Here is a 17,325-nt window from a genome sequence, read left to right on the forward strand (position 1 = left end):
ACATTCTCCCAACCCCCCCTGTGAAAATTGCTATAATAATTTTTATAATACTCATTATAAAAAAATAAAACTGCTGGTTGCATCACACTCCCCACCCATATTTAAAAAACAAAAACAAAACATGTCTATACTGTCCTGCAGAAGCAGAAAGCTCGGAAATCAACGGGGTCCGTCTGCAGCGCTGAGTAAGTGGCTGCTATAACGCATACGGACCACCGGGTGCCGCCGCGCTCCCCGTTTTCGAACCGGAAGAAAGGCCCAAAAGCGCCGCGAGGCTCCCCCCCCCCCCCCCCCCCCCCCCCAAACCTCGGCTGCCGTCGGAATGCGGAAGCCATGACGTCACACTGCAGCAACGCCTGCCCCCATTGGAGGGATGGCGCGCGCTCCGTTTTCATAGCGGCGCGGCATTGGTGGCGAAGCGGGCGGCGCGTGGCGCTCAATCAACCGACAGACAGATTGTGTGACATTTTCCACACGCACACGCACACACGCACCCCCACGCCTGATCCATTTCAAATTGCGATCGTGTGTACAGGAGCTACTGAGTACAACAGAAAAGTGATCCGAGATACGAGCCATTGCGCGGGACATTATATTGGTCTAGACGCGCGGTGTTTCAGCAGCTCACGGCGGATCAATAGACGATAATAGCAAAGCGATGAGAGTCAAATTAGAACAGATGCCAAAATGCGACTTGAAGAGACTTGAAAAAAAGTAAAAATAAACTAGAAAGATTGCCTAGAGATACAAAAGATTCAAGGTTCAAGAGGTTTATTCGTCACATACATATACATACTTTCATACATATTATGCAGTGAAATGTCAATGCAACGCACCCGGTGATTACACACGTGTCCTAGACGAAAGATGACTACAGATCATCCAACTCAAAATGAACGATAAAGAAGGAAGAAAAAAAACAAAAAACCTCTACCGACAACTCACGCTGTCAAAAAAATTAATAGAAACAGGACACGGGAAGCGCAAGTATACACACGAAACGAAATCAGTACACGCGCGGTGTGCACTAAAAAAACCAAACAGCAACGACAACACTTTCCCCCTAGGTAGGTCTACCTGCGGCGAAGCGCACCTTGGCGAGAGCGGAGCAGCGCCCCCCAGCGGCTTGTTGCGATCCGGCCCAACAACATTTCTTACTGGGAAGGAAACAAAAAAAAAAACAAAAGAGAACGACGCACCGGCGCTTTTTTCGTTTTTTTTTTTTCCTTGACGGACAATTAAACCCGTGGACAAGTCAAGCTGCGTCACTTTTATTATTATTATTATTATTATTATTATTATTATTATTATTATTAATTATTATTGTTGTTGTTGTTGTTGTTGTTGTTGCTGCTGTGAAACGATGCGCTCTCCGTCGCGGCGGCGCTCAGGTCGCCCCGGTAGAAGCGGGGGGACGCTCCGGGGGCTGCCGGGCTCGCTAAAGCCCCCCTCCACCCTCCACCACCCACCCCCTCCACCCTCCACCACCACCCCCCACACCCCCCTCCCCCCGCCCCGACCGACCCAACCACCCGTGCGGCGATGGCGAGGAAACCCCGTTGACGAGGCACCGCTTTTTCATGACGGTGAGTTTCCCCCTTTGAGTGTATTATAATTTTGCGATAAAAATTTCAAGGAGGAGAAGAAAAAAAAAACCCCACACACACGCGAAGCTCCTTCCTCCCTTCCTTCAGGGGGGGAAGAGAGTTCGAGCGGAGGGAGAGAGGAGTCTATCCGCGGCGGAACCGGGGGGACAGCGAGGGAAATAACATGAGTGGGAGAAGAAGAAGAAGGAGGCGGAGGAGGAGGAGGCGGAGGAGGAGAAGGAGAGAGGGGAGAGCGGAGAGGAGAGAGGAGGGGAAGCGGGGGAGCAAATTAAAAAAAGTTGCCGAACGGAGATATTGGGTTTCAGCGGGAGCGGGACGCGAGTTCGGCCGGGGGGGAGAGAGAGAGAGAGGGGGAGAGGGAGGGAGAGAGAGAGACAAACAACCCCCAAAACAAAACAAAGGGAGGAAAAAAAACAACAACCCAGGACAAAAACAGAAACGACGGTGGCGGTGCGGGGGTTCGCTTCTTTCGGGCGCCGGTGCCGATCGGGATCGCGACGTTTACGGCTCGTCGCGGTTTCGCCCGTTTTTTTTTTTTTATTTTTTTTTTAAACCGCGTCGCCGACGAGCTCCGACCCCCCCCCCCCCCCCACCGACGTTTCCAGCCTCCCGACACGGGCGACGCCAGCAGGGCGACCGGCTAGCTAACCGTCGACAGGCCGGTGTTTACCCGTAGAGGAGAGAGTGGCGGACAAAAAAAATGTCGCGGAGGATCCTGCGCGACGGCGGCCGTTGACGACGGGAACGGTGCGAAAAGCGACGCTTCGCATGCGGGCGGAGGAGCTGCATGGAAGACGAATGAGGAGGGCAGGGGGGGAAAGCCTCCCCGGCAGAGAGGGAGGACAGGGGGGGGGACCGAAACACCACGCGTCAGCGCCCAGCAGCGAGGGGCTGGAGGACCGGACCGGGGCGTTTTCCGCTGCTCGAACGAGCGATTATCTTCCCGTCGATTCGCTCTATTTTTGGAAATAAAACTCGCGAGCCGTACATGAGCGCGTTTATGCGTGCGTTCGCTCCCCAGCCCCCCCCGCCCGCCCGAGCCAAGTCACCGTGCGACGGGCGACCCGAGCGGGGGAACACGGGGCTGCTAGCTCGGCTCGCCTCGTAGTCGTAGCATTAATGCTAGGGCGTGTTTTTTTATTTTTTGTTGGTTTTCGTTGTTTAAACGGTTTAGTTCGGTGGTTTGGTCTTGCTCTTCCTCCACCGACAACATATTTTAAGAACAAAACTGAACATTTTTGCTAAGATCGTATTTTACAGCCAGACTGCAACAGACGCTACGCAGCTCTGGTCAATTTGTCGAAAATGACGCTCGGATATTCAGATTTTAACGCTCGGCGCCGAATAAGTAGTTGTTATTGAATCCAGAGTAGGCCGGTTTAAATAAAATATTTATAATTATTTCTTTCTTCATTACGCGTTTCGGAATAATGAACAGAACGGATTTCCACTATCCGCCATTTTTTTTTTTTTTTTTACTGTCGGATATTCTTGTAGTCTTTTGTGAAATAATAAACATTTAATTTGTCAACCGCTTTGGATTCATTTTCTTCTCAAGGGTTCGCCCTCTCCCTCCATGTGTAATTATTTACCCGGATCGCAAGGTCCAGCGGACAGAGAACTGTCTCCCCACCCCGGAATATTTGTTAAAATAAGTGTGAATCACGGTGAAATGTGGCCCTTAATAAACAACAGCAACATTCCCCGGTCCCCGAGCAGCTTCCTCGCAGCCGTTGCACCGTTGACTGCAGCAGCTCCTTTGTTCTGCCTGCTCCAAAGATGGTGGCCCAACGTGCTCAGCCATTAAAGCAGCCTGGAGCAGGGTAACAGCCATTTTGTGGTGGTGGTGGTGTTGTGAGTGGCCAAGTTGTGTAATATAACAAGAGACTGCCACACCAGGAGGACACTTTACTATTAGTGTTCACAGGGTGTATTTTGGAGATACACGTGTAAATTGAAACTATTAAAATATGAATTAACAAGGGACTGTTGATATCATATAGACAGTCATCTAGTGATTTCACAACAAGTAACTTCATACCGCCCAGTTTCACCTGGTCGCTAGTTTACGACGGCCATAATTAGTACGTTGTTTACCATCGAAGCAGTGTCTCTTGGCAGGAGAAACGTAGGACCGTCCCCTTCCAAATACATGAACATCAACCAACTCCCCGGTGCGCGGAGTGGGGCTTGAGTTGGGTGTTTTGTTTATTTTTCTGTCTTTTTGACACTCAAACGGCCGTCTCGGTGGGGTGTAACCGACGGAGGAGGTGACCAATCTGTGGGACGGTGGGTGGAGGAGGCCCTGGGGGGGGGGGGGGGGGGGGGGTTTGGTGTCGGGCGGGAGAAACGTCCCATGCCGCTCCTGTATTTCCGATGTCCCGCTTCTCTCCCTCCCCCCCTCTCTCTCTCCCTGTCTGTCTCTCTCATCCACCCCCTCCCGCCCTCCTCCCCGTCACACCCCTACCTTCCCCTGTCCGACCCCCGCATGTGTCCACAACTCATACGCCCGGCGCCTCACCCCCATGTATCCCAGGTGTTGACTTTTCGATCTTTCAACTGCCTTCTCCTCTCCTTGCGCCCCAAACCCTGCTGCAGGAAATAAAGGGCGTTGAGTGACTGAATCCATGCTGCCTTCCAGAATTCAGTGAGTGGATGCATCATAAACTGTCACCAGCCCACACCGGCGATCGGCATGCGGATAAAGAAGGCCTGTTCCCTCCGCTGTTCTCACAAGCATCACACTTGTTTACGCTTAATGGCTGCTGTGCCGCCGCAGATGGACACGCGTCTGAATAGTGACCGTGTGTAATGTTAATGACGCCATTCGGTCATGTTGAACTGAGCCGAATACCTTGGCCCATCTGTGTATATGTAGCCCTTAAACTGAACATCACCGCCCCTCCCTTGTGCACATCGCGCTCAATGTTTGCTATTCTGCTCTTCCCCTTTGCCCTCCATCGTGTCCACCTCCGCCCCGTCCTCTCACAGGTGTCATGGATGATGAGGACGACCGCCGTCTTCTGGATATTATAGGGTAAAGAACCCACCGTAACAGCTATCAGCGTGCGATCTGGTGCATGTTTTATTTTTTTGTTTTGATTTTTTCCCCCCGTATATATACACACACAGTCACCCTTGATTTCCCCCATGGATGAACAAAGTCTGCTCTCACATTATTATTATATCGTCTTATATTATGCCCGAGTCTAAGTAATGTTCTGTATTATGCTCTTGACTGATTATTTCCCCTGATCTTTTTCCGGAACATATCTACAGAGATGTGGATGCATTGAATGACTATCTCCATGGCTCCAAGTCTGTGAGTAGCTGTCGTGCACGTTGGTTTGGGCCAACTTTCACTGTGTTGCTAAGCTGATGAATTACTATTTTGTGAACATCAAAGTGTGACAGGGAAGGGTTATGCGGCGTTGACTGTATTCGTTCCTGTTTCTGTCCCAAAAGATTGAAGAAGACGATGTGACAAATGCAGCCTATGGAACGGACGGGTCCTTCTTTGCGGGAAACACTGTAAGTGTTTTTTCTTTGGTTGTATAGTATTGCTCCGATTGGTATTGTGTTTTGTGCAGGGTTTGCCTGGGCTTTTAGGGTGGCTTTGAAATTAAGATAGTGAAACGTTGAATCCCCTTTGGTAGACTGTAGTCCCATTAAGAGAAACATATGTTGTGTCATTTGAGCCTTTAGTGAAAGGGGTCAGGAAGGAAGTGTAGAGACTGGTCCTGTAGCAATACAACGGGCAGTTGTGTTATTTCCACTCGATGCCCTCATAATACGTGAAGGAAATATATGTCAAATGTATCTTTTACCCCCTGCTTCTGGTATTTAGGCTGGATCCAATGCTGGCATTAAAGATGGCTCATCCACATTGGGCGAATTTGGCGAGGACTCGGCGGGGGCAGGCCTCCAGCTCTCCAGCAGCCTTTCATTCATTGAGGATGAACTGGGGTCCAGGGGCTCCCCCGGGGGGGTGGACCTGGGGGGAGAGGACCAGCCCTTCGACATCCTGCAGAAGTCTCTCCTGGAAGCAGACATCACAGAGCAGACTTTGGCCCAAGAGGCCTTGTTGGACTCCCAGCCCCCGCCCACCCCTGTCCAAGCTCCCATTCCTTTCCCCTCTCAGCTGGTCTCTGGGGGTTACGGAGGGGGGGTGGGGGTGGTTACCACAGCGACTGCGGCATTCCCTGCCAACCAGTTCCTTCAAGGGGTGTCACATTTGCCCAATGGCTCAGCCCAGCATATCCAGGTTTTAGGTTCGTTCGGGGGTGGCGGCGGGGTGATGACTCTGAGCAGCCTCGACAGAACTCCGCAGCTCGTGCTTAGGCCGGGGGGTGCTGTCGCCGCAGCGGGGACGGCGACAGGGGGGCAAGTCTTTGCACCATCCCAGGGGCATGTCGGCCAAGTTGGCTTACCTCTCAAGAACATCCCCCTTCAAAACATTATCATCCAGAGAGGACCCGGAGGAACCCAGACGCTTGTCAGACCTATCCAACCTAAACCTCTCCACGCCGGGGCACAGACTGTCTACAGCCTGGGCCTTCAGCCCACTCCCAACACTATGGCCAATGTAGTCAATGCTAACACTGTTAATTCAGGGGGGCAGTACACAGCCAATGGCTCTATTGTAGTGCACTCTCCCCAGCAACAAACACAGGGCCAAGCAAATCTATCAACCGGACAGTTCTTGTTGCCCAGCTCTCTGGCACTCACTCCTTCCACGACCCATAGCCCTGCTGACGGCAGCTCTAATACTCTCATATCCAATCAGAACGCAGTGCAGATTGTCGCCGGGCAGAACCTCACTGCAACACCGGGGGGCCATCTGATTGTGAATCAGGGTGTGGTCGGCGGCAACCAGGTGGGAGGTGCGGTGGCTCAAACATGGACCGGATTCTCCGACCACAACCCCTCCCCTGTGCAGGCGGCCGCTGCCCCGGGGCGGCTGACTTTGATTGGCCCGACGACAGCTGTGGTCGGGGGTCGGGGGCAAGTGCCAGCTAGTGCTGTGCAGCGCCTCCTAGTCACCCAGACTCAAAACTGCACTTCTCTATCTCCTCTGTCTGGTGCTGCTTCAGCTACACAGGACCAGCAGGAATACCGACAGGTATAACAGCAAAGGGAATCAAGTATAAACAACGTGGTCCGTCGGTAGTTGTCTTAATAACCTTTGTACGTCCCTCACAGGACGGCCGGCAGCCACAGCTTATCACCCTCCATGGTAACAAAGGTCGGTTGGGATGATAATACATTTTCTTTATTTTGATGTGCAGGGGGAGACTCGACCTCTCTCAAGTGCTAATACGCTTAATCCTCTTTTTCTTAGCTGTGAAAACCATGACCGCCATCAGCCAAGACCCAACGCTAAACTTGCAGGTACATTACTGAGCCTGCATTCCTCCCGCCTCCGACAAATCGAGTCGCCGAGCCGTATTCATTTCATGCAGAGTTGAGGTGAAACGAGCTGAAACCACTGTGTTTCCGTCTTCAGGTCGGCGCCCAGAAAAGGCCGGCTTTTCCAACACTCAACAAAGGAGGAATGTGAGTTGTCGTCGCCTGTCCTTGAGCGGATGTAGACGCTCGTCCCCCCCCCCCCTTTTTCTTCTGTAACCCCAATTTTCCCTTCGTCTGGTCGGTCCAGGGTTCTACAGCGGTTGGGGAAGGACCACACCGGTGCTCAGGCCCCAGACCGTAGCCAGTTCACTTCGGTCGACGATGCACTGCAAAGACTCCTTCCCTACCACGTGTTCCAGGGGACTCCGCCCAGCCACGATGAGTTCTCTCAGGGTATTTAAGACCAATCCCCCGCCAAGATACTAGTTAGCTGTTTGCAGGTACGAGGTTGTTGTGTGAAATTAGTCAACGTGACCACGCCCCTTTTTGAATTCATTGAATCAAACTACTAGCTTGACCTGTGATTGGAAAGGCTCAGAGGTCTGCCATGTTTATGCTTGTGTATGTGCTCTCAGAATTGCTTCAAAGTTTCAGTTTAGTCAGATGGCCTGAGCTTATCCATAAAGATTACTGTATATATATTTTTTCTTTTTTTTTTTTTAACAGTGGATGAGGAATTTGAGTTTGTGGCAACTCAGGTACTAAAGAGAACACAGGCAATGGTGAACAAATACAGGCGGCTACTGCTCGTGGAGGCTGAGGTTGGTGAACACCTACATACGCAAACTAAAAAAAAAAAAACCAAAAAATGGAACCCATGCGTGCACACCCATGCTTTTCCTGCCGCAATGTGCGTGATGGTGATCGCGATGCCCCTCCCCCTCCCCGCAGCGTTCCAGTCCCTCGTCCGAAATGGTGATGATCGACAGGACCTTCAACCAAGAAGAGCGTAGTAATCTGACGCAGGACAAACGCATGGTGCTCGTAGACCCAGGTAACCGTAGCAGCACCGACGGGGCATAGGCGGAGGCGTTCGGATCAGATTGCGGTTTTTAATCGTTTCCCCTCCTCTCGTTGTCGTTTAGACGGCTTCTTGGAGGACTTCTGCTGCGGGATGAGATCCAGCCCCGTCCCGGAGCCTCTCCCCCCTCCGTCTTCGGACAGCCCCGGCTGGAGACAGACGGCCGGCTCCGCCGAGCTCCCTTACAGGACAGACTCTGAGCCCGGTTACGGAGACCCCGGAGGGGGCGGGGAGAAAGGGACCCGCTCCTCCCCGCCGCGCGTGGAGGGCAAGAGTGCCCCGGAGCTGAAAAGGACCGAGCAACACTACGGGGCCAGCAACAGCAACAACAGCAGCAGCAGCAACGACGGCAAATATCCCCAAGGTAACCCCTCTCCGCTGGCAGCGACGCCTCCGGGACCGATGCACTACCTGTCGTCGCAGCCCCTCTACCCCACCCAGCTGGCCTCGCCCTCCCCCCCCGACACAGACTCTGTTCTGGAGGCGGCCGTCAACAGCATTCTGGAATGTTAGACTGAGCCTCCGGAGCCTCCGGAGCCTTTCCCCGCGCCCACCTGCCGAGGCATTGCTTGTTTTATTTTTTTTGTGTTTTTTTTTTTTTTTGGTTTTGTTTTGTTTTTCCATTTGTCACTTTACTGTTCGCAGTAGTAAAACCGGCGTACTCCGCTCACGGCTGTGTGAAGAGAAGGTAATATTTCTTTGAGGGACTTGAAAGCAAGTTGATTATCTAGACGTGAACTATCATATCATCTAATGTAGCAGACCGCCGGAGGGGGCGGGGGTTGTACAGATTGTACTTGAGGTAGGAGTCGTCAACTTATTTTACAGTGCCAGATTTGGGAGTACGTGAAATTCCTGACCTGAAGGGTGAAATGTAAAATATTTTATCGGAAGCTCGCAGCCATTAGGGTCTGTCCGGAATCAAGCACCATTGTAACCTAGGTTGTGAGGGTTATCTTCCCTTCACACACACACACACACACACACACACACACCTTCACATATTGTGCCAGTCCATTGCCCCCCACTAACTATGCTGACCAGGGAGAACCAGGAAAGGGGAACGTGACGACTCTGTGCCTGAGATGTTTACATGAAGAAGCCTTTTTTTCGACGTAGAACTTTAACCTTTCGAATGGCATTACGAACATGCACATCACACACACACACACACACACAGCTTTTTTTCTCCGTTGCAGTGTGTTTTAGCTCCTCAAAGATGGAACTCTTGGTTTCCATTTTTTTTTTTTTTTATCTCGTATTAGATAAGCTTGATAGAGTCCCAGTGTTTTCGGATTAATTAATTCAGCACATGTTTGCGTAGATAATTACACAGTTTGAACGTTTTTTTTTAATTTTATTTTTTTTATGTGTCGCAAGAACTGAGGACGTTTGCCATCGGACATGGCTGAAATATAACCAAATGAGTTTGGCCTGTTTGGCCTGCCAGAACTGCTTCCGGCCACAAGAATAAAATATTGATATTGCCACGTATATTAGGGTTCTACAGTACTCCACTGTAACCAACCATTCATTGTCCTTCAGTTACTATATTTTATCTGGTATTTTCTTTTGTACCTTAAAGGTATGTGAGCCCCTGCACAAACACTACACAGTTGTCAAATAACTTATACAGCATACATTCATAATAAGACATTACTCAATTTCAAGTGTTTGTGTACGGGGAGCTAAATCCTCAGATTGAGGAATATATGTTACGATGTGTTTATCTTTTTTTTTTTTCACGATTTTTATTCCTTCATTTTTAGAGATGTAATGTAAGACTTTTTCCCCCCCTCTTGGTATGTGTGTGTGTGTGTGTTCGCAACATTCCCAAATGTTGCCTCGGTCACCCAGGATGCATTCTTATCAAGGCCTCGTCCTCCTTTTGTACATTTCTACGCTCCACCTCTGTCATCCTCGATTCCTCTCAGCAGCTCAACCAAAATGAATTTGGGACAGGGAGGCCTTGTCTCTTATCTCCAGGTGTCTGTATCGGTGTAACAGCGATACAGAGACCCGAAGTCTTGACGAAGGAGCAGATTTTCTTTCTGCCGACATTCCGAGCAGTAGTTTGGGAAGGTTTTATTTTTATTTTTTTGCGAATGTGGTCCCTTGTTAAGTTCAAGTGTAGGTTGTTGCATACAAATTATTTAATTTTGATGATTATTTGTGATCATTTTAAATGTGTTAAATGTGCGCTTAATAATTTGTATTTTTTTTCGTAGAAAGGGTGAACAACCCAACAGTAAAGTCCCCTGGTGTGGTGCCAAATATTGAGGCTCTTGGTCCGCAAAAAAAAAAAAAAGAAAAAGCTCTTAACGTCAATTGGTGCAAAGTAGAGGCCTTTCAGGAGGAAGAGAGAAGGAATCTTTCTGTTGTCGTTTCCAGAGTGCCAGGGGCCAGCACAGCCCTCCTAGACCCACATACACACTAGGTTGCTCCCAAAACCTGCATCTGCTTCCCGTACCTTTAGCCCTCATGAGTCATTTGGCTGAAATGGAACACTGCAGATGGGCTTGAGATTTTGATACGGTGCATTTCCGTGCTTGTTCAGAAGTGGTAGTGACCAAATACGACCCGAATGCCCCCCCCCCCCCCCACGGGAGTACGTTTATTATTAAATTGCACATTGAGAGTAAAGTGAGGATTTTAAGAACCCTGTGTGTAGATTTGGCTGTATGTTTGTGTCTGATCATGGGCGTGTGAGGGCCTGGTCGTAACTTACTGTGCTTTCCCTGTTGAGAAAAGGAAAATTTGTTTTAATTGTTTATTTTTGCTCCCATATTCAATGCTGTTTTTGTTTTGGTATGTCTCACCTGATTTGTATATTTGTTTTGTATAAAAATGAAAAGTGAAACAAAATATTTATAATTTTTGTAAGGAGAGAGAGAGAGAGAGAGGGGGGAAAAAAAGAATGTAAAAAAACAACAAAAAAAACAATGGAAAGTTATTTTTTATTATGTTGGCTAAGAAGTGGCGTCAAGAAAATGTCAGTTCTTCATTCGTAGCTAATGTGTGTTCACTACAGCAGCAAAGAAAGTCAATAATAAATTTATTTTTGAGTACAATCAGAATATAGTCCAGTGAAAATAGCACTTCAGTGTATATTACGCTTCAGTTGGGTGTTCATACATCATATAACGCATTTTTAAACATGAGACCAAATACTCCCAACACTTGTCTACCTCTTACACATTGTTTTGTGGCAGGAATAATCCAAATGCATTTTCGATTGCATTTCTCAGTACTAACAGCAGGATCGAGATGGGACGTCTGCCACAGAACCCAAATCTGTTATTTTAAAACGTGTTTGAACAACCCATCGATACGAAGACCAGTAACTGCAAAAAGGAAGTAAATACAGTGGGGAGAACAAGTATTTGATTCACTGCCGATTTTGCAGGTTTTCCTACTTACAAAGCATGTAGAGGTCTGTCATTTTTATCATAGGTACACTTCAACTGTGAAAGACGGAATCTAAAACAAAAATCCAGAAAATCAAATTGTATGATTTTTTTTTTTTTAAATAATTAATTTGCATTTTATCGCATGAAATAAGTATTTGATCACCTACCAACCAGTAAGAATTCCGGCTCTCACAGACCTGTTCGTTTTTCTTTAAGAAGCCCTCCCATTCTCCGCTCATTACCTGTATTAACTGTACCTCTTTCAACTTGTTACCTGTATAAAAGACACCTGTCAACACTCGATCAATCAGACTCTCCACAATGGGCATCAGGACATCAGGGACAAAATTGTAGACCTGCACAAGGCTGGGATGGACTACAGGACAATAGGCAAGCAGCTTGGTGAAAAGGCAACAACTGTTGGCGCAATTATTAGAAAATGGAAGAAGTTCAAGATGACAGCCAATCTCCCTCGGTCTGGGGCTCCATGCAAGATCTCACCTCGTGGAGCCTCAATGATCATAAGAAAGGTGAGGGATCAGCCCAGAACTACAGGGCAGGACCTGGACAATGACCTGAAGAGAGCTGGGACCACAGTATCCAAGAAAACCAGAAGTAACACACTACGCCGCCATGGATTAAAATCCTGCAGCGCACGCAGGGTCCCTCTGCTCAAGCCAGCGCACATCCAGGCCCGTCTGAAGTTTGCCAATGACCAACTGGATGATCCAGAGGAGGAATGGGAGAAGGTCATGTGGTCTGATGAGACCAAAATAGAGCTTTTTGGTTTAAACTCGGCATGTTAGGAGGAAGAAGATTATGAGTAAAACCCCAAGAACACCATCCCAACCGTGAAGCATGGAGGTGGAAACATCATTCTTTGGGGATGCTTTTCTGAAAGGGGACAGGACGACTCACCGTATTGAGGGGAGGATGGAAGGGGCCATGTATCGCGAGATCTTGGCCAACAACCTTCTTCCCTCAATAAGAGCATTGAAGATGGGGCGTGGCTGGGTCTTCCAGCATGACAACGACCCGAAACACACAGCCAGGGCAACAAAGGAGCATAGGAACGAAGGGCTCCGTAAGAAGCATCTCAAGGTCCTGGAGTGGCCTAGCCAGTCTCCAGACCTGAACCCAACAGAAAATCGTTGGAGGGAGCTGAAAGTCTGTGTTGCCCAGCGACAGCCTCGAAACCTGAAGGATCTGGAGAAGATCTGTATGGAGGAGTGGGCCAAAATCCCTGCTGCAGTGTGTGCAAACCTGGTAAAGGACTAAAAGGAAACGTCTGATCTCTGTAATTGCAAACAAAGGTTTCTGTACCAAATATTAGGTTCTGTTTTTCTGGTGTATAAAATACTTATTACATGCAATAAAATGCAAATGAATTACTTAAAAATCATACAATGTGATTTTCTGGATTTTTTTTAGATTCAGTCTTTCACAGTTGAAGTGTACCTGTGATAAAATTGACAGACCTCTACACGCTTTGTAAGTGGGAAAACCTGCAAAATCGGTTGTGTATCAAATACTTGTTCTCCCACTGTATCTATAAAAACACGGCAAACTATTTCATTAGTCCTTTGATTAGGGTAAGTGCAGGTAAACATATACAACAGCGACACCTAGTGGAGAGAAGACTTGGACCACGAAGCGAAAGCTTTGCTTGTCACCAAAAACTTTATAAAGCGAGTTAACTTAACTGTTAATGGGAAACAAGTAAAAACATTCAGTTATTTTGCATAGCTATAATCCTTCTTTCACAAACAATAAGTCACAAAACCGTGTAATAAAGTAACTTAAGATAAACCATTGCGGTGTGAATACATCAACATACAACGCACTTCACATTCTATTATGACAACATATTTCATTTAAATAGGTTACGGCCTTCACTGTTACTTAAAGGTTCCTTTCATTTATGCGGTTGGATCAAATCAAAGACACAAGAATATATGTGTATATAAATCACTAAAGTCTTGTTCATTTCCTCATTTATCCATCCGAGCGTTAGACATATACCAAAATAAACTAGTTTCAATATCTCAAATGGGTATTCCAACAATTTAATTTGCATAGTTCATGTAAAGGGTATGACTAGTTGTCAAGCGACCACCTCGAGCAGTTGAGAGTTGCACTTCCCTCAAGCAGCCGTACTTTACGCACTTCCCTCAGAGCTCAGTGATACTTCCTCCAGCAGTCACGCCCTGGAAGAGAACCAGCGCTCGTCAGTTCCTTCGGAGCGGACTGACAATGTATTCTGCATGATGAGCCCCGGCGGATGAGGTTTGCTCTGGAAGGCCGCGCAGATACACTTACTTATATGAGGGTAACTCCACGCGTAGCTCAGGACGCAGTACCCCACCAGCAGCATGCCCACGCCGCCCACGCCCCCCTTCCTGACGTCAATGTACTTCCTGTAATACCACCGCCAGCCTTGATGTGGGGATCGAAAAACCAGACGGGTTAACATAGAACGCGCCGTTTGCGGCGGTTTCATCGGACTTGGACGTGTCTCCGTGCGCGCTGACCTCCTTGCAGCATGTCCACGGCCTGCCCCAGCCCGCCGGGGGTTCTGACGGCCAGCCATTCCGGCAGCTCCCGAAGCGTCACCCGTCCGAGACTCCGATCCGTCAGGGCACCTGCAACGTACACACAGGCGTAACGCACACAAAACCCCCCCCCCAAATACCAACTTCCTTTCGCCCTGCGTCTCTCTTGAATACTTTAATGATAAGGGACTTTTTTACCGCCCGGTTTCCGGAAACGGAGCTCTGGCCTCTCCGCTGTCCACCTCCCGTGCGCCCCGCCGTTCTCCTTTTTGGCCGACAGGTCGAGGGGACAGGAAGGACACGGGCAGGTGAGCGAGGGCGACAGAGAGACACGGGGCGGCGTCCCGTCAGCGGAGCGACTTCTATGAGTCGCCAAGAGGAGTTCCACCCGGTGGGCGTCCATTGTGACGCCTCCCTCCCTATTCGTGTCTGTGCTACCGAGGGGTGGCGGGGTGGAGCAATGAAACGGGGTCTGTGGTGAGGGTGAGGGGGTCGGAACGGGCCGAGGTGAAACCTCATTCTGGCGTGGTAAAAGAAGGGGCTGTTGGAACTCGGCCAACCCTTCCAGGGCGTGAGAAGCGTTCCCGGGTACCTGCTTCGCCTGAGAAACCGGTGCCGACGATGGGTTTGGGCCGTATCCCCGTCCATTCGGCGTCTGACCCTGACTGAACGGTCCTCTGATTTGGTTTTCACCGGGTGGATCTTCCGTGGTCGCGGTTTCCCGCCGCTCCAATGCACTCGGCTTGCCGGTGCCGTGTCTGCCCAAGGAGGCCTTCACACCCTGGAGGGTGACCCTGCCCTGGTGGCCGCCCCATATCCCCTCCTTCTCGGATCGGTCGTCACGTTTTCCCACGAGGTCCTGCCGAAGCGCCCTTCCACTGGGTCTTGCGACATCCCCGACGCCCTGTCCACCAGAATCCCGAGAGCCACCGGACACTCGGGTCGGCGAGGGTGACTGTGCTTTCGTTTCACTCGGCGCGCGCTTGGCTTTCGAGGCGCCCTTGGGCTTGGCATCAGTGGGAAGAAGGGCAGAACGATTTATTTGGGAATCCTTCTCTAAATTGTCCCGGCTTCTGGGGTCTCCTGCCAGGCCGCCGGGGTCCAGGAGCGGGTCCGATGAGGTAGCCTCTGGGGGCCCCCGTCTGACCGCCTCCGTCGAGGACCGGGCGCCTTTCCCTTTGGGCTTCGACACGGAGGCGGGCGGAGAGGGAGCGGATAAGCCCGCCTCTCTCCCGCTCTCCCCCGTCGGCGCGCCCGCCATCGGCGGTGCCTTGCTGGGTTCGTGTCGGGCCCCCGGCGCCGGCGGGGAGCGCTCATTCGCCGCCTTGCAGTGGGGCAGGTGGCTCTTCAGCCGCTTGAAAGGCCTCCCGCAGAAGGGGCAGACCTCTGGGGAGAGCAACATGACACAGGCATCTTAAGAGAGCATCTGACAGGCCTGCGTTAACAGGTTGCATGGAAACAGAAGTATGAATGATAAACTCCCTGCACATTATTTGGCCGCTGTCTATAAACGTCAAGGCAGTTGCTTCTACTCACCTGGGCTCATTTTCCACCTGGCGGCGACTCATCCAATCACAACTGAAAGCAAAACTAAAACTTTATGTTATGATAATTTTATAATATTGATTCCTCTGGCGTCTGACAACAAAATTATCAGAATTTTTTTTTTCAATGCGGTTTGACTGCCGTGTTATTTATATTATTATTATTATTATTATTATTACGCTGAAATGCTGTCGTTTGGAAACATCGGATCAGCGCCACGCTGTTGCACTCGGACCTTTTTAGGTAGCGTGAAAGAAAGCCTGACTGAAAAAGGATAACCAAAAAAAAAAACAAAAAACCCCACAACAACGTCAAAACGTACAATCGCTTCCCAAGTTGCGTTTAAGAAGTTGTGCAAATCGACACCGGCGTGTACCGCGGGCCACTTCGAAACTTTCCGCGCTGAGCACAACGGGACCGCGCTGAACGCCACGAGCTGCGCCCCTTGGGGGGGGGGGGGGGTCGCAGTTCCGGGTGGGCGTGGTCGACGACGTGGGCTGGGTGGCTGCTCCAGCCAATCAACGCTGCGCAAGGCCGCAGACCGCTCCCGCGGGACGAGGCGTCGGAGGCGCGTCCTGCTTCCCGTCCGAACAGCACGGACGCAACCCAAGAAGAATAGGAAAAGAAAAAAGTCGTTTTTATCTTGACCAATGTACCAAGCGTCATACCAGGCGACTGCTTTGATTTGAATGTGGTTATTCTGAAAGCAAAGAACCACAAAGTACCACCCCCCCCCACCCCTACCCCAGCAATGAAACACCTGCTTTTGAAATGAATGAATGAATGGAGACGTCGCTCTTGTCATTAGAAAAGTGTATTTTATTGATATGGTTAGAATGGCACAGGAACGGACACTGAGGACATGAAACTAGTATCGCCGACAAAACCAAAACAAACAAACAAAAAATAAAAATAAAAAATCAATAACCCGACGGCTAAATCAAAGATTATCTTCATTGGAAAGTCAGTGATTTTTTTAGATGCGTTCAGAACGGCAATTTAAAGGCACTATCTCGACAGCCATTTACACAGGAGGCGACAAACTCGAGGTGTATTTACACGGTGACAGATTACAGTATGTACACGGCTGGGAGTGGAAGCGCAGTGAAGCTTATAGCAGCTGCTTGTTCGGATGTGGAGGGCGGTGGGCGGCGGGGAAACGACTTGACCGCCGGCTCGAACGGTCTCGCGGCAAGGCACCGGGGTGGTTGGGCAGAAGGCAAAGGGCGTCGCCAACCGAAAGTGTTCGTCGAACAACGCACACGGTTACCCGTGTCCGCCTTCATTTCCTTTTTCCTCGCGGTTTTCTCTGCGCCCAAAGACGCCGTTTAGAAGGACCGGTCTCCAGGCGCACGACACACGGAACGGAAGCGTCGGCACTTTTTTTTTTTTTGAGAGAGAGAGAGAGAGAGAGAGAGAGAAATGCCCCAAGAAGGTAATGCCAAAACTCCAATTCACACATGACAGGATACATGTTAATGGCACTAAAACAGTATGGGTTACAGTATATTCTGGGCGGGGATCTACAAGTAGAGCGGATCTCTGTACATCTATTCACATAGACATTCATCATTTCGGGAAAGGGGGCAGATGGGTCCCTTTCTGAGACGACAAAAGGGGATGATGGTGAGGTGCAACGACGAAGGATGGGCCAAAATCTTCAGCTCGACACAATATAATATTAATATTACTCTAACTATATAAACTCCATGCAGCCTGGCTGGGCCTTGCCACACAGATGAGGGTTAGCTTGTTCACTTGGAAAAGCCAAAACAACAACG

General features: G+C 49.7%; 2 protein-coding genes across 2 annotated transcripts; one reads left to right on the plus strand and one right to left on the minus strand.

Moving 5' to 3' along the window:
• Positions 1-4,054: 4,054 nt before the first annotated feature.
• bicral (BICRA like chromatin remodeling complex associated protein) lies at positions 4,055-8,550 on the plus strand (the record flags this gene model as incomplete). Its single annotated transcript, XM_080021307.1, has 12 exons — positions 4,055-4,254; positions 4,599-4,644; positions 4,887-4,929; positions 5,073-5,138; positions 5,455-6,729; positions 6,810-6,852; positions 6,949-6,998; positions 7,114-7,163; positions 7,264-7,409; positions 7,683-7,777; positions 7,908-8,010; positions 8,102-8,550. Exons 2-12 carry the CDS (start codon positions 4,604-4,606, stop codon positions 8,548-8,550), a joined length of 2,361 nt encoding a protein of 786 aa, XP_079877433.1. The 5' UTR covers positions 4,055-4,254; positions 4,599-4,603.
• A 49-nt stretch (positions 8,551-8,599) lies between these two features.
• Positions 8,600-15,838, minus strand: LOC307245303 (uncharacterized protein). Its single transcript, XM_080020796.1, has 5 exons — positions 15,536-15,838; positions 14,198-15,385; positions 13,979-14,089; positions 13,767-13,883; positions 8,600-13,654 (listed from the first exon to the last, which is right to left on the minus strand). Exons 1-5 carry the CDS (start codon positions 15,543-15,545, stop codon positions 13,626-13,628), a joined length of 1,455 nt encoding a protein of 484 aa, XP_079876922.1. The 5' UTR covers positions 15,546-15,838; the 3' UTR covers positions 8,600-13,625.
• Between the last annotated feature and the right edge of the window lie 1,487 nt (positions 15,839-17,325).

This window comes from Zeus faber (genome assembly GCF_960531495.2).
Source record: "Zeus faber genome assembly, chromosome: 20".
Classification (NCBI taxonomy): domain Eukaryota; kingdom Metazoa; phylum Chordata; class Actinopteri; order Zeiformes; family Zeidae; genus Zeus; species Zeus faber.

Coding starts and splice junctions, on each gene's coding strand:
- LOC307245303 (XM_080020796.1), bottom strand. Junction 13,884..13,978: donor CGTGGACATGCTGCAAGGAG/GTCAGCGCGCAC, acceptor CCCCACATCAAG/GCTGGCGGTGGTATTACAGG. Junction 13,655..13,766: donor GTGGAGTTACCCTCATATAA/GTAAGTGTATCT, acceptor GTTCTCTTCCAG/GGCGTGACTGCTGGAGGAAG.